We start from the raw sequence: 13,979 nt of genomic DNA, 5'->3' as shown, positions 1-13,979 counted from the left end.
ATGGCTGTACCTCCCAACTGTTAATCAACAATGAGAAGCGATGATGAGGAGCAGGCAAGTCGCTATGCGCATCAGGCGAAATTCAATTCAGTTTCCCTCCCTGTCCCTGTCCCTGTCCCTGCCAGTTCAAAACAGTCCCGCTCGCCCCGCCGAAAGCCGAAAGCCGTGCCACCCGACCCGGATCGAGACAGACACACCACGCGGAAGCTTTCAACAACAACTGGAGCCAATCCAAAGCACATGCATGACCCACACACCCACACACACACACAAAGCCACAACAAGAACTGGACACCAGGCAGGTAAACTCACGACAAATGGTTTTCGCCAACGAGTTCCAGGCAATTTGATCGGGCTGAGTAATTACATGGGGACAGCTAAAGAACCAACCTAATCAGCTAGAACAATGGCTAGACAAATTAAGCAATCGCACAGTCGGGCATGCATTCCATCCCTAAACACCACCACGCAATCACCCACCACACAATCACCCACAGTCAGTCAACAACACCAAGACAGACGACGACGACAAATCCGACGTTCGCTAAAAGGAAGAGATGAAAAAACAGCCGGCTCCGCCGTCGAAGAAGAAGATAGCATTCGTCAAGTCTATGAACGGAATGAATGTGGGCTACAGCGACAGGCAGCCGGCTCCTTTCTCTCAGGCCATTAGAGATCACGGCGAGGAGGGGCCCTCGACCATCTCATCGCCCTGATTCAGGGCGCTCTGCTGTTGTTGATCAGTTTCTTCGGTGCTTCCACCTGACATCTTGATCTCCTCGATCCGCACGACGACATGGGACATCGTCGGACGGGCGTCTGGGACCTGGGCAACGCAGTCTATAGCAAGTTGTAGAAGCTGAATCATCTGTTCTTCGGAGCTCTGGTTCCTCAGGAGCTCCATGTCAAACACCTCCGCAGTCCACTCAGAGCGCACGACGGACTGCACCCACCTGGGCAGGTCGACGCCCTCGTCGTTAAGAGCAGCCTGGCTGGGGGCCTTGCCGGTGAGCAGCTCGAGCAGGAGAACACCAAAGCTGAACACATCAGCCTTCTGGGACACCCTCCGGGGATCGGTAACCTCTGGAGCACGGTATCCACTGGCGCGAGAAGGTCCAGACGATGATGAACCAACAAGGGTGGCAAGGCCATTGTCTGAAACACGTGCTTGATACGACTTCGACAGGAGGATATTGGATGACTTGATATTGCCGTGCGAAGTCGAAGAGCTTGTAGAGTGGATGTACTCGATCCCACGGGCTGCAGCAAGGGCAATGCTTGATCTTATCGTCCAGTCAAGTGGGGTGCGACCAGAACCTCTGTTCCCTGCGTGACAAAAAATGATCAACACCGTGTGAGATTAGAGTTCAAGGTTCATCTGTTACATGGTCAAGTGACACAATGAAGATACAAACATAATCAATGAAAAAACTACTGCTCTACCAACTACAACAGCTTCCCAAGATTTTGTTTCCTCTAATCAACACAAAGATATACAAACAAAGAATAGACCTAAAGTAAACAAACAAAGAACAGACTTAACCACAATTGAGGAAAGAATATGGGACTATGAAAAGCAATCAACAGTTCTATTCAACATTCTGAAAAATTGGAACAGATTGGTAACCCCAAACCTGAAAGGGAGCAGTTGACTGCAATACAAGTATCCTAGCCATAAACATAGTCTCAGACCACAAGGAATAGCAGCCAGAATAGTCAGAATATGATTTTAATAATAATACCCAATAAAGAACACTTAATATCCAAATACTTAGGATATCAAGCAAATAAACAAGATCTGCAACAAAATTAGCTTGACGTGTCACCTTCAACAAGACACACGTAGACTAGAGATAATCAAGCCATGACAGATGTAGTAATAGCTACACCCTCTGTTTCTAAATATAAGACATCCGGTCGGTTCAATTTGAACAGCCAAAACATCTTATATTTAGGAATGGATGTAGTACAAGACAATCGCCCCTCGACAACTGCAATCCATTTCTCAAACATTTACGAGAAAATGAAGTACCACTCTACCGTTGCCACGGATGAAAAATGCGAAAATAAGATACTCGCAAGCACTAGCATAACATATGCAGAACAGTAATAATATAATGATCAGAGTATGAGTACATAAAACTGTGAAGGCACTGAGATGTGAAATTCTCACCGTGCAAGACTGCAGAAAGGCTCCCCATGGGCATGAAGTCGTACACAAGCAGCTTCTCATCTTTGCTGTAGTAGTAAGCACGGAGAGGCACGATGAACTCGTGCTGAAGCTCGCCAATGTCCGCAATGCGGTCACGGAACTCAGGCTCGGACATGGTGACATCCTTGAGCCGCTTCACCGCCACGGTAGCGCTGGATTCAAGCACCGCCTTGTAGGTCGTCCCAATGGCACCCTTGCCAAGGACCTCGGCCGACGCGCGGAGCAGGTCCTCCAAGTCGAACGGTTGGACGGCGGCCGCCGACCCGAAGAAGACCAGCTTCTTCCCTGAAGTCGATTGTTGAGCACTGGGGTGGCCCACGGTAGCCATAGGCGCCACGGCCGCGCCGGTGGGCAACTCCGGGGGTTTTCGGCCGCCGGGGATGACGGCGGGGGATGGAGACGGAGGCGGCATCTCGAGGGCCCGTGTCTTGGTGCGCCCCGACCTGCGGCAGAGGCAGATGAGAAGGAACAGGAGAAACGCGGCGCCGACGACGGAGGCTATGGCGATTCCGGCAATGGCGCCGCCGGAGAGCCTGTTGCCCTTCTTGTCATTTCGTTCGTCGTTTCCGCTGTTGGGGATGTTCGTCCCCGGTGTTGTCGGCGAGGGCGTCTTCCCCGCCGGAGCCGGAGGAGGAGGGGCCTCGCCAGGGCAAGGGCCCAGGGGCCCGCCGCAGAGGGACGACATCCCGAGGAACGCCGCGCGCGGCCTGGAGCGGAGCGAGGCGGGGATGGATCCGTTGAGCCGGTTGAAGGAGACGTTGAAGTCGCGCAGCTGCGGCAGCGGGAGGTCTGGAATCTGGCCGACGAAGCGGTTCTCCTCGAGGAGCAGCGTCTTGAGCCGCGTGAGGTTGGCGAGCGCCGGCGGGATGGCGCCGGAGAGGCCGTTCCCGCCGAGCGAGAGGTGGACGAGGGCGGGGAGCGCGAGGAAGGCCGGCGGGAAGTCGCCGGAGAGGCGGTTCCCGTTGAGGAAGACGCTGCGGAGCGCGGCCATGGCGGCGAGGTCGGCGGGGAGGGCCCCGCGGAGCGCGTTGAGGCGGAGGCTGAGCGTGTGCAGCGCGGTGAGGTTCCCGAGCGAGCCCGCCGGGACGGCCCCCGCCAGCGCGGCCCCCGGCAGGCGCAGCGCCGCCACGCGGCCGCCCTCGCAGGTGACCCCCGTCCAGGCGCAGACGGTGGTGGGGTCGGCCACGTTCCAGGCCACGCGCTGGCCCACCGCCGCCCGGAAGGCGACGAGCGCCCGCGCGTCGGACGCGAGGTCGGCCGTCGCCGCGCCCCACGCCGCGAGGAGCGCGAGGACGGCGAGGGCCGCCGCCGGCGGTGTCCGCCGCGACCGCATCGCGGCGGTGGGGGAATGGGCGCGGGCGGTGTGGGGTGGCTGTTCCGGTTTGGGGGGCGGGCTGCTGAACAGCGAGCGAGGAATGGGGCTGGGGTTGGGTGGGAGTGGAGGGAGGGAAAAACCCTAGAAACTCCCGTGCGGATCTGGCGGCACGGGTTTTATTCCGCGGGGGTTGGGGTTCGGCGGGCGGCCGCACCCGGGAATGCGCGTTGGCTCGTCCGTCCTAGATTCCGCTTGACGGGGACGGGACCGGGGGACGACGGGATCGCGACACCGCAGAGGCCTCGCCGCTCCGCGTGCTCTGCGGGGGGGATTGTTCTGAGCCGCGTCAGTTTCACTCTCTGCCTAATTTTCCCCCCTCCCTACGGTTTCATTTATCCTTACATGGTTAATATTTATTTACTGCTCCTCCAGCGTTTGCCTGTGCTGTTTCCGGCGATCGGTCGGTCCAGGTCAGAGCGGCCTCTCCGTGTTGACTGCTGCTGCCACGGCGTCCGTCTGTCGTCACAACGGACGCTTGGATTGGACTGCCGTGCGGCACTGGTGAACCGACCGGAGCAAGCAAGGAAGCGGATTCTGTGATGCCGCGCACGTGCCGGCCGGTGGATTACCGGCCGATTGCGGGCGACTTTTTACACGATGATCGTCTCGTCATTGGCCAGCGTGAGACCCTTGCCGTGCCGGGTGTTACAAAGCACCACTTTGGGTCGGCGTGGCTGGGTGTGGGCGGGCGAAACCATCGCCATCTGGCAGATGAGCGTCACTGGCGCCACGTGTCTCCGTGTCGTCCTCCCAGGCTACGTGTTCGTCGCTCGATCCCGTCCTGCGTCATCATCCCCGCAGGGTGAAAAACCTTGCTTTGCTGGCGCTTTCATTCAGCGATCAGCAGCCGTTTTCTGTTCTGGTGTAACATAACACGTCTGTCTATTGGGAATTACAGAACGTGTTTGCCGTATTCAGCGTTTGGCAGGGTTCGTTCATCTACTCCTGCGTCCAGTGGCGGAGCTAGACGGATTCTGCCGGCGAGGCGATGACAAAATACGAGTGTTTGAAGGGGTCAAAAGCTAAAAAGGTTTTCATCTAAGTCTTTTCTAATTTGTTTCCTTCACAATGGGTCATCAATGCCTACGAAACAAAAGAGGATGGTTCTAAATTAGTGTTTGTTGCGGTTTATGGCGCGGCAGAGACGGCTTCTCCCTTACGTCATCTCCCTTGGCGCGCTTGGGCGAACTACACGCGCGTGTTGCACGGGGAAGGTGAAGCGCCGGGCGAGGCTATGGCCATTGCAAGCGTGTGAATTCAATCGTATGGTTACGGGGGAGTGTGTGTGGGGGGGGGGAGGGGGGGGGGGTATAGCAATCTCAACTAGGGTAAGACCGTCTGACAAAATCGGTCGTTGCCCTCTTGTTCGCTCCTTAGTATTGACGTCCAAAGTTATGTGCGACCTAATTAGGAACATGGGAAGTACTCCTGTATTAATGACGAGGAACCAAAGAGGATAGCGTCATGCAGTGGCGGATCTAGAATTTGACCAACTTGGGGCAACATTACAAGGATAGTAGTTTTCTTTGTCAAAACACATTGCAAATAGTTAATAAAATACTACTTGAATATACATATGAATGCACTAGTAAAAAAAAGGAAAAACCCTAGAAACTCCCGTGCGGATCTGGCGGCACGACGGGCGGGTTTTATTCCATGGGGGTTGGGGTTTGGTGGACGGCGGCGCCGCGCTGACCCCGATGGATGGATGGACGGAGGTCAGAATGCGCGTTGGTTCGTTTGGTTCGCTCGGTTCCCTTCTCGGCGAGGGGGTCCTAGATTCCGTTTGACGGGGACGGGATTGGGGAACGACGGGACTGCGGCACTGCAGAGGTTTCCTTGCCTCGGGGCGGGCGCCGAACAAATGCGTGTTGCTCCGCGTGCGCTGCGGGGGCAGGCAGGGATTGTTCTGAGCTAGAGCAGTCGCGTTAGTTTCACTCTCTTCCTGATTTTCACTGTACAGTTTTCTTTACCTCGATACCAATTCTGAAGCGTATACATGGTTAATAAAGTACTGAATATACATATGAATGCACTAGTAAAAAAAGTTATACAAATTGTATGTGGGGGCCATGGCTCCCACCACCCCACCCCTAGATCGGCCACTGACGTCATGGGTGCTTGTTGAAGTATATGGAGGGCCTATCACCTTTTCTTTCTCCCTTCCATCTTTCTTGGCGCGCTTAGGCTCACTACACAAGTGTATTGCATGAGGAGAAGAAAACAAGAAAGGTGAAGCGTCCAACGGGATTACGGCCATTGCTTGCATGAGAACTAAATCCTATGAGCCCACGCATGTGCGTGGTGTGACGTACTGAAGAGGGGTAAGATCGTCTAAGAAAATTGCGTGCTACCCCTCCAATTTGCTCTTTCGTATACGGGTCCGAAGTTACATGTGGGCTAATTAGGAACAATGGGAGTACATGATAGTTTTGAATGGGTGCATGCTAAAGTATACGGCGGGCATAAGATCTTTTATTTCTCCCTTTCATCCGCCTTGGTATGCTCAGGCAAACTACATGCGTGTGTTGCATGAAGAGAAGGAAACGTGGAAGGTGAAGCGTCGAGCAGGATTACGGCGATGGCATGCATTGGAAATAAATACTATGGGTACACGCATGTGTGCCGTGTAGCGATCGTCTAAAAAAATCGGCCACAGCCACTCTTGTTCGCTCCATGGTGTCGACGTCCAAAGTTATGTGTGGCCTAATAGGAATGGCGGGAATACTCCTACAGTAATGCAGGGAAACAAAAGACGATAGTTTCGAACGTGTGGTTGCTGAAGTAAATGGTTAGGCCTAGGATGGTCTATTTCTCCCTTTCATCCGCCTTGGTGCACTCAGGCAAACTACATGCATGTGTTGGACATAGAGAAGGAAAAAAAGGAAGGTGAAGCATCGAGCAGGATTACGGTGGTGGCAGGCATTGGAATTAAATCCTATGGGTGCACGCACGTGCGTTGTGTAGCAACCTGAAGAGGGGTAAGATCGTGTGATAAAATCACTCGCTACCCTCTTGTTCGCTCCTTGGTATCAATATTCAAAGTTATGCGCAACTTAAGTAGGAATGTGTGGAGTACTCCTGCATTAATGACGAGGAAATGAAGGCATACCAAAATGGGTGCTTGTTGAAGTATATGGTGGGCCTAGATCCGTTTCTTTCTCCCTATCATCTTTCTTGGCGCCCTCAAGCTCGCTGCAGGCGCGTGTTGCTTGAGGAGAAGGAAACAAGGAAGGTGAAGCATTGAGCAGGATTACGGCCATTGCATGCATGAGAATTAAATCCTACAGTTACATGTGTGTGCATGGTGTGGAAAACTAAAGAGGGTAAGATCGTCTAAGAAAATCGTCTCCTACCCCTCTAGTTCGCTCTTTGATATAGGGGTCCAAAGTTATATGCGGCCAAATTAGGAACGGTGGGAGTACACAATAGTTTTGAATGGGTGCCTGATGAAGTATATGGGTATCTGCTGAAGTATATGGTACCCCTCCATAAACTTTATTTCTCCCTATCATCCAACTTGGCTCGCTCGGGAAAACTACACGAACGTGTTGCACAGAGAGAAGGAAACGAGGAAGGTGAAGCGTCGAGCAGGATTACGGCGGTGGCGAGCATTGGAATTATATCCTATGGGTACACACATGTGTGTCGTGTAGCGACTTGAAGAGGGTAAGATCGTCTAAAAAACCGTCCACCACCTCTCTTGTCCGCTCCTTAGTACCGACGTCCAAAGTTAGGTGCGGCCTAATAGGAACAGTGGGAGTACTCCTACATTAACGACAAGGAAACAGAAGAGGACAATTTAAAGGTGTGTCGGCTAAAGTATATGGTGGGCCTAGGATCATTTGTTTCTCCCTTTCGTCCGTTTTGGTGTGTTCGGGAAAACTAGATGCACGTGTTGCATGGAGAGAAGGAAACGAGAATGGTGAATCCTCGAGTGGGATTACGGAGGCGACATGCATGGGAAATAAATCCTATGGTTCGACACGCACGTGCGTCATGTAGGGACCTGAAGAAGGGTAAGATCATCTAAAAAATAGGTCACTGCCCCTCTCGTTTGCTCGTTGGTATCAATGTCTAACGTTATGTACAACCTAATTAGAGACGGTGGGAGTATTCCAACATTAATGACAAGGAAACAAGAGAGAGTAGTTTTAAACGTGTGCCTGCTGAAGTATATGGCGGGCCTGGGATCGTTTATTTTTCTCCCTTTCGTCCACCTTAACACGCTCGGACAAACTACAGGCACGTGTTGCACAGAGAGAAGGAACACAAGGATGGTGAAGTGTTGAGCGGGATTACGGTAGTGGCATGCATTGGAATTAAATCATATGGGTACACACATGTGCACTGTGCTATGACCTAGAAAGGGGTAATATCGTCTAAAAATCACCCACCACACTGCTTGTTAACTCCTTAGTATCGATGTCCAAAGTTATGTGCGGCCTAATAGGAATGGTGGGAGTACTCTACATAATTACAAGGAAACAAAAGATGATAGCGTTAAAGTGTGCATGCAGAAGTATATGGCTGACTTAGGATCATTTATTTCTCCCTTTCATCCCCTGACACGTCATACATCTCCAACATATCTATAATTTTTGATTGTTTCTGTTATTATATTATCAATCTTGGATGCTTTATATGCATTTATATGCTATTTATATCATTTTTGGGGGCTAATCTATTAACCCAGTGCCCAGTGTCAGTTCCTATTTTTTTTTGCTTATTTTGGCTTTTCAGGAAATCAGTACCAAACGAAGTCCAAACACGATAAAACTTACTATGATTTTTCTGGACTAGAAAGGACCCTAGAAGCTTCGCAAGGAGGCCAAAAGATATCCGAGAGGGCCACGAGCTCACCAGGCACGCCCTGGGGGGGGGTAGGCGCCCCCCGAGCTTGTGGGCCCCTTGTAGCTCCATTTGACCTAATTCCAACTCTATAAATTCCCAAATATTCCCACCAACAGAGAGCCACCCGAAACACCTTTTCCGCCACCGTAAGATTTTGTTCTTCCGCAATCCCATCTGGAGGCCTTTTTCGGTACTCTGTCGGATGGGGGATCGATCACGGAGGGCTTCTACATCATCCTTGCTGCCTTGCGATGAAGCGTGAGTAGTTTACCACAGACCTATGGGTCCATATCTAGTAGCTAGATGGTTCTCTCTCTCTCTCTCTTTGATATTCAATACCATGTTCTCCTACTTCTTGGAGTTCTATCCAATGTAATCTTCTTTTGTGGTGTGTGTTTTGGGATCCAATGAATTGTGGGTTTATGATCAGATTATTCATTGAAAGTAATTAAGTCTTTTCTTAACTTTATTATACATTATTGTCGGATGTGGGGTTCCGGTAAACCCTTAAGGTTCGAACACTGGGGTGCGCGCGAAGTCCTTTCCTCCCACCGATCTACGCCCTAGCTCGCTAAGATCTCGCGGACGAACTCAACGAACTCACAACACAGAAAGACACAAGATTTATACTGGTTCGGGCCACCGTTGTGGTGTAATACCCTACTCCAGTGTGGTGGTGGTGGATTGCCTCTAGGGCTGATGTTGAACAGTACAGAGGAAGAAGAGCCTCCTGAGGCTGAGGTGTTCTTGTGAGTAGGCTCTCGCTCGGGTTGAGCCAAGCTAAGATGAGATATGATCAGATATGATCCTCCTCTTTCTACTGTGGTGGCTAGCTCTACTTATATAGGCCCTGATCCTCTTCCCAAATATCGAGCGGGAAGGGAGCCAACACCTGCGGGCAAATTCGAAGGCGGACAACTAGTACAAGCTATCCTGACAAAAGTGGTCTTCGCCTGCACAAAGCTCTGGTGGTGACGCTGTCTTGGGCTCCACGATGACCTCCGTATTGCCGTCCTTCTGGCCTTGGTCTTGTTGCACCGAAATGGCAACCTTTGCCTGATGCCTCGGTACTCCTCGCCTGCGCTTGCCTCCTTAGCACCAAAGAGGAAACAAGGACGCTGTGCGCGCTGGCGCCCGCCTGGTGTCGTGCATCATGGCTCACGTCACGAGGGCCTCGTGAGGTTTGCCCCGCCTTGATATCTCCGCTCCTCGTGAGCCTTCCTGGCTAGGCTACTCCCGAGGAGGTCTTGCGTCGTCCGCCTTGCGAGGCTTGGACCCTCGCGAGGGTCTTGGATGCATTGTTGGTGAAGATGGGTCGTACGGCATGCTGACTTAGCCACGCCACGGGCCGCAGGCAGGCAAGTCTGGGGACCCCCGTTCCCAGAACGCCGATAGTAGCCCCCGGGCCCAAGGTGCGCTCGGGCTTGGCTTCGCGGCGAAGCCAAGGGCCAAGTTCGGAGCACCGCGGGCCCCAAAAGTCTGCGGCCTCGGTCGACGCGTGGCAGTTGATTGGTCGTGGGCGTATCCGCTTCCCCATGTTACCTCGACAACTGCACGACTTGACAAGTCCCTGCGACATGCAAGGAAAACCATCACTACCTGCGATCGTGGGAGACACCGGTTGGCCTTCTCTTACTATAAATGGGGAGGGGGAGCCCCCGTTGCCCATCTCTTCCTCGCTTGCTCGCTTCTTCCTCCTTGCTCCACTGCTAACAACAATGGCGCCCATCAGAAAGTTCTCTACTGAAGAGAATGGAAAGGCTCCCCGTGACGATCCGGTGCCTCTTCCGCCGAAGAAAAGGTCGATCCATCGCCGTGATGAAGCGGCGATGCAGGTGGTGTTGAGGCCTTGGTGCGAGCGGCCTCCTCCGGGGTACCCGATGCCCTTGTACGACCGAACCGAGGGCTCGGGAGGACAAAGTGACGAGCAGCGCCGCCCACGCCGCATCCGGGGTCGCCGCGCCACGGCGACGCGTGCCGTCACCCCTGGAGTTCACGCCGCGGACTCCTCGCGCGAGTTGGTGCTGTGGGCGTCGATGCCTCCAAGCTCCAAGCTCCTGGATCTGCTTCCCGTGGTTCTTCTCCGACGTGATGCCGCCGCAGGGACCTCTTGAGCTCTGGTTGCAGCACGCCGACTACGGTGCTCCGGCGACTGGAGCAGAGATCGAGGCGGTCGCCTCTGGCAAGATCTTCATGACTCGCAGCTGGAGTGAGACCGTGCGGGTCTACTGTGCGAGGGCGCCCTTGCGATCCACTTCGAGTACGACGACATCTCCGTACACTTCTTCAAGGTCTTCGATGCCAAGGGCCGCCGCCTGGTGTGCTGCTCTGGAGAGGAGCGCGAGTCTGACGCGCACTCCGCTCGCGATGACTCCAGCAGCAGCAGCCCTTGGGAGTCCAGCAGCTCTCCCGAGCTCTACGAGACTCCGGAGACGAGCGATGACAGCTATGTGCCTCCCAGCTCTCCTCGCGCTCGGAGTAGTGCTGCCGCATCTGGCCGTCGCCGCCGCCGATCTGGATGGGGTTGGCGCCAGCCTCCCGTGGCCCACTATTGATGATAGTGTCCACCTCGGGAGGATGTAGATAGGATTCCCCTTAGTATCAGTTTTTTTCCTGCGATGAATCATGAATTACCCCGTGGGGGCATGTAAGGGTCTGTGATGTCTTTTGTGCTTATCTTCCTTGTTATGAGAATTTGTGGAACGCATGTCCCGTTAAGGCTCGGTCATCCCCTTTCTTTCCTCGCGATGACTTGTTGCTCTACGCTGAAGGGTCCTGGTCCCAAGGCGGCTACAGCCGTCGCTGGTATGCCAGGTCACGTGCCGTGGTCAAGGCCAGGAGGTGCGTGGCCCGAGGTCCAGTAAGAGCCTCTGAGGCGCGATGCTCAGGAGGTCCCCCTTAGCGCTCAAGCAGCCATGGTAAGGCGAGAAAGGGAGTTGACGTGGCCACAACGGGGTTGCGCCAAGGCGTGAGTGACCATTAGGCCCAAACATTTAGCCGATCCGAGTGCGGGACTTATCTTGTTGATCTCGTGGCGACTCCTGGCGTTGCGCTAGGGTTTCGCGCCTGCTCGTGCGGCATAGCTAGGCCGGCCCTTACGAGTTTCCCTTCCCTCATGCTCTCCTTAGTGCTCTACGTCCTCAGGTCCTGGCCCTTGAGCGAGCTCAGCCACCGCTGGTATGCCAGGTCGCGATGCCGTGGTCAAGGCCAGGGGGTGAGGGCTGGAGAGCCAGTAAGAGCTCCTGAGTTGCGATGCTTAGGAGCCCCCCTTTTAACACGCAAGAGAATTGCATGAGAGAAAAGGAGACTCGTGGTGCCACCTGCTATTCTTCCCATAGGATCCATGTGAACAGGCACAAGAAGAACATGGTTTGCCGTTACGGCCGTTAGCCTGCCGCTGGTTGGTCCGGGTGTAGTGAAGGCACTGAGGGTCTGGTGAGGTGACGTGTGCGGGGCATGCCGTGAGCGAGAGCTCGACCGCTCAGATTTGTCGACATGGCAGGGACGGACCCATGCACCAGCGCCATGCCTGTGAGGAGGCTCTGTGGGGGGAGATGATCGAGCAGGTGATAGCTGTGGGCAAGTTAAGCAGGGAAGGAAAATCAGCTTGGGTAAATGCATGAAGATACATGCCACCGGGTCCGGCCCGAGCGGCTTGGGGATGATGCAGCCCGAGGGGCGCCCCCAACAAGGTAAGCTGAAGACATAAGCAAAACGGGTACAAGCCGCAGGGACGGACCCACGCGGCCTGGGAATAATGCAGCCCGAGGGGCGCTCCCAGCTAAACGAGCTTGGGAGATGTCACCTGGTTCTGTAGATGAAGTAGAGTTGGTGCAGCTGAAGGCGTATGTTGAAGAAATGACTCATCACGAGCCACCAGAGCCCTGAGCCTCAGGAGGCTCTGGGGGCTCAGGAGGCTCCCTGAAGACTGTCTCCATCTTCTCCAGAACGACGTGGTACCTGGCCTCCTGAGCCGCCAGTACACGCCGCAGGTTGTGTTGGTAAGCTGACGCCACGCTCGGCAAGCCGAAGGGCATGCGAACATAGCTGTGTGGTGGGCCCTCGCAACGACCCGCACACGAAGGCCAGAAGCGCTCCTGAGATGCGGCCCTGTTGAGCCCTGGGATATCGATGCAGACGCGCAGCTCAGCACCCTCGCCTGGATGGTGAGCCGCGCTCCGTGAGCGGCTGTCGCCGCGCATGGCTCTTGCGTCTTGTGGTTCTTGGGTGGTCTTGGTGATGAACTCGTGAGTGGTGGGCACTCCTTGCCCTGTGCTCTCCTGAGGGTCACGTGCAGCGAAGCACGCCTCCAAGTGGTGCCCAAGCGCCTCCCTCGTGAGGTTGGCAAGGTCCGAGGCCCTCCAGAAGAGAGCCCCCGAGCCTTGCTTGAGGAGGGCGCCGGGCGCGCCTTCCTATGCGATGGAGGGAGGCGCCCCTGGAGCGGACACTGGTCCTGACGAGGCTCCTGCTGCGACACCATCCTCTTGAGGTCCTGCACGGCGCGGCTTCTTCTTCTTGGGGATGGCCTCGAGAGGGCCTTCATTTCTGCTATCGGGGTCGTCGATTGCTGCGGCTTGAAAGGCGCGCTCGAGGGAGCACACCGCATCCCTCTCTTCACATAGGACCGTGATGATTCCTCCGCTTCCTGCCATCTTGAGAACGGTGTAGCCGTGATGAGTGACTACCATGAACTTGGCCAGGGCCGGATACCCGAGGATGGCATTGTACGGCAGACGGATGTGCGCGACGTCGAAGTCGATGAGCTCAGTGTAGTAGTTCTTTCACTCCCCGAAGGTGACAGGCAGGCGGACCTGCCCTATCGGTGTGGTGGAGCCATCAGTCACTCCTGAGAAAGGCTTGGTGGGCTGGAGCTGTTCATAAGGAACTTGGAGGTTGTCGAAAGTGTCGACGGATAGGACGTTGAGCCCTGTGCCGCCGTCGATGAGGGTCTTGGTGACCTGCATGTTGCTGATGACTGGGGAACACAGCATAGGGAGGACGCCAATGGTGGCTGCGTACTTGAGCTGGTCCGTCGAGCTGAAAGTGATGGCGCATTGGGACCACCTGAGCGGGTGCGTGGCCTCGATTTTGGGGAGCACCGCATTCACCTCGCGAGCGAACTGCTTGAAGGTGCACTGAGAGGCTGGGGCCTGGGCGCCGCCCAAGATGCAGGCGATCGCACGCGGCTCCTGGAAGCCCCCAGCCCCTCGTCCTGGTGGTGGTCGTCGTTCCTTCTTGGTGGCGGCAGCGGGGGAATACCGGCATTGCCCTGAGGGCGATCCTCACGAGGAGGGTCCCTCCAGGCGCCTTCGCGAGGTTGGTCCTGCCAGCGGTCCTCATGAGGCCGGTCGCGCCACTCCTGGCGCGGGCCACGGTCGTCCCAGCATCCGCCTCCACGTCCTCCTCCGCGGCTGTAGCCCCGGTCGTTGCGCTCGGGGCATCGACCGTAGCGTCCTTCGCATATGGCTCTGAGCTCTTGACAGTCGCTGATGTTGTGGGTGTTTAGGTTGTGGAAGGAGCAAAACGATCGGCCGTTCT

General features: G+C 55.0%; 1 protein-coding gene across 1 annotated transcript; it reads right to left on the bottom strand.

Moving 5' to 3' along the window:
• Positions 1–303: 303 nt before the first annotated feature.
• LOC123087103 (probable inactive receptor kinase At1g48480) lies at positions 304–3,650 on the bottom strand. Its single transcript, XM_044509005.1, has 2 exons — positions 2,174–3,650; positions 304–1,326 (listed from the first exon to the last, which is right to left on the bottom strand). The coding sequence occupies exons 1-2, from the start codon at positions 3,543–3,545 to the stop codon at positions 677–679; spliced, it is 2,022 nt and encodes a 673-aa protein (XP_044364940.1). The 5' UTR covers positions 3,546–3,650; the 3' UTR covers positions 304–676.
• Between the last annotated feature and the right edge of the window lie 10,329 nt (positions 3,651–13,979).

Source organism: Triticum aestivum, chromosome 4A (genome assembly GCF_018294505.1).
Source record: "Triticum aestivum cultivar Chinese Spring chromosome 4A, IWGSC CS RefSeq v2.1, whole genome shotgun sequence".
Classification (NCBI taxonomy): Eukaryota; Viridiplantae; Streptophyta; class Magnoliopsida; order Poales; family Poaceae; genus Triticum; species Triticum aestivum.
Note: the sequence above shows the minus strand (reverse complement) of the source record. Positions and strands in the feature narration are given on the sequence as shown.

Bases quoted from the DNA above. Each gene is read 5' to 3' on its own strand.
- LOC123087103 (XM_044509005.1), bottom strand. From the start codon at position 3,545: ATGCGGTCGCGGCGGACACCGCCGGCGGCGGCCCTCGCCGTCCTCGCG. The intron at 1,327-2,173 runs GTGAGAATTTCA...TTTGTCACGCAG, and splicing joins CCTTTCTGCAGTCTTGCACG to GGAACAGAGGTTCTGGTCGC.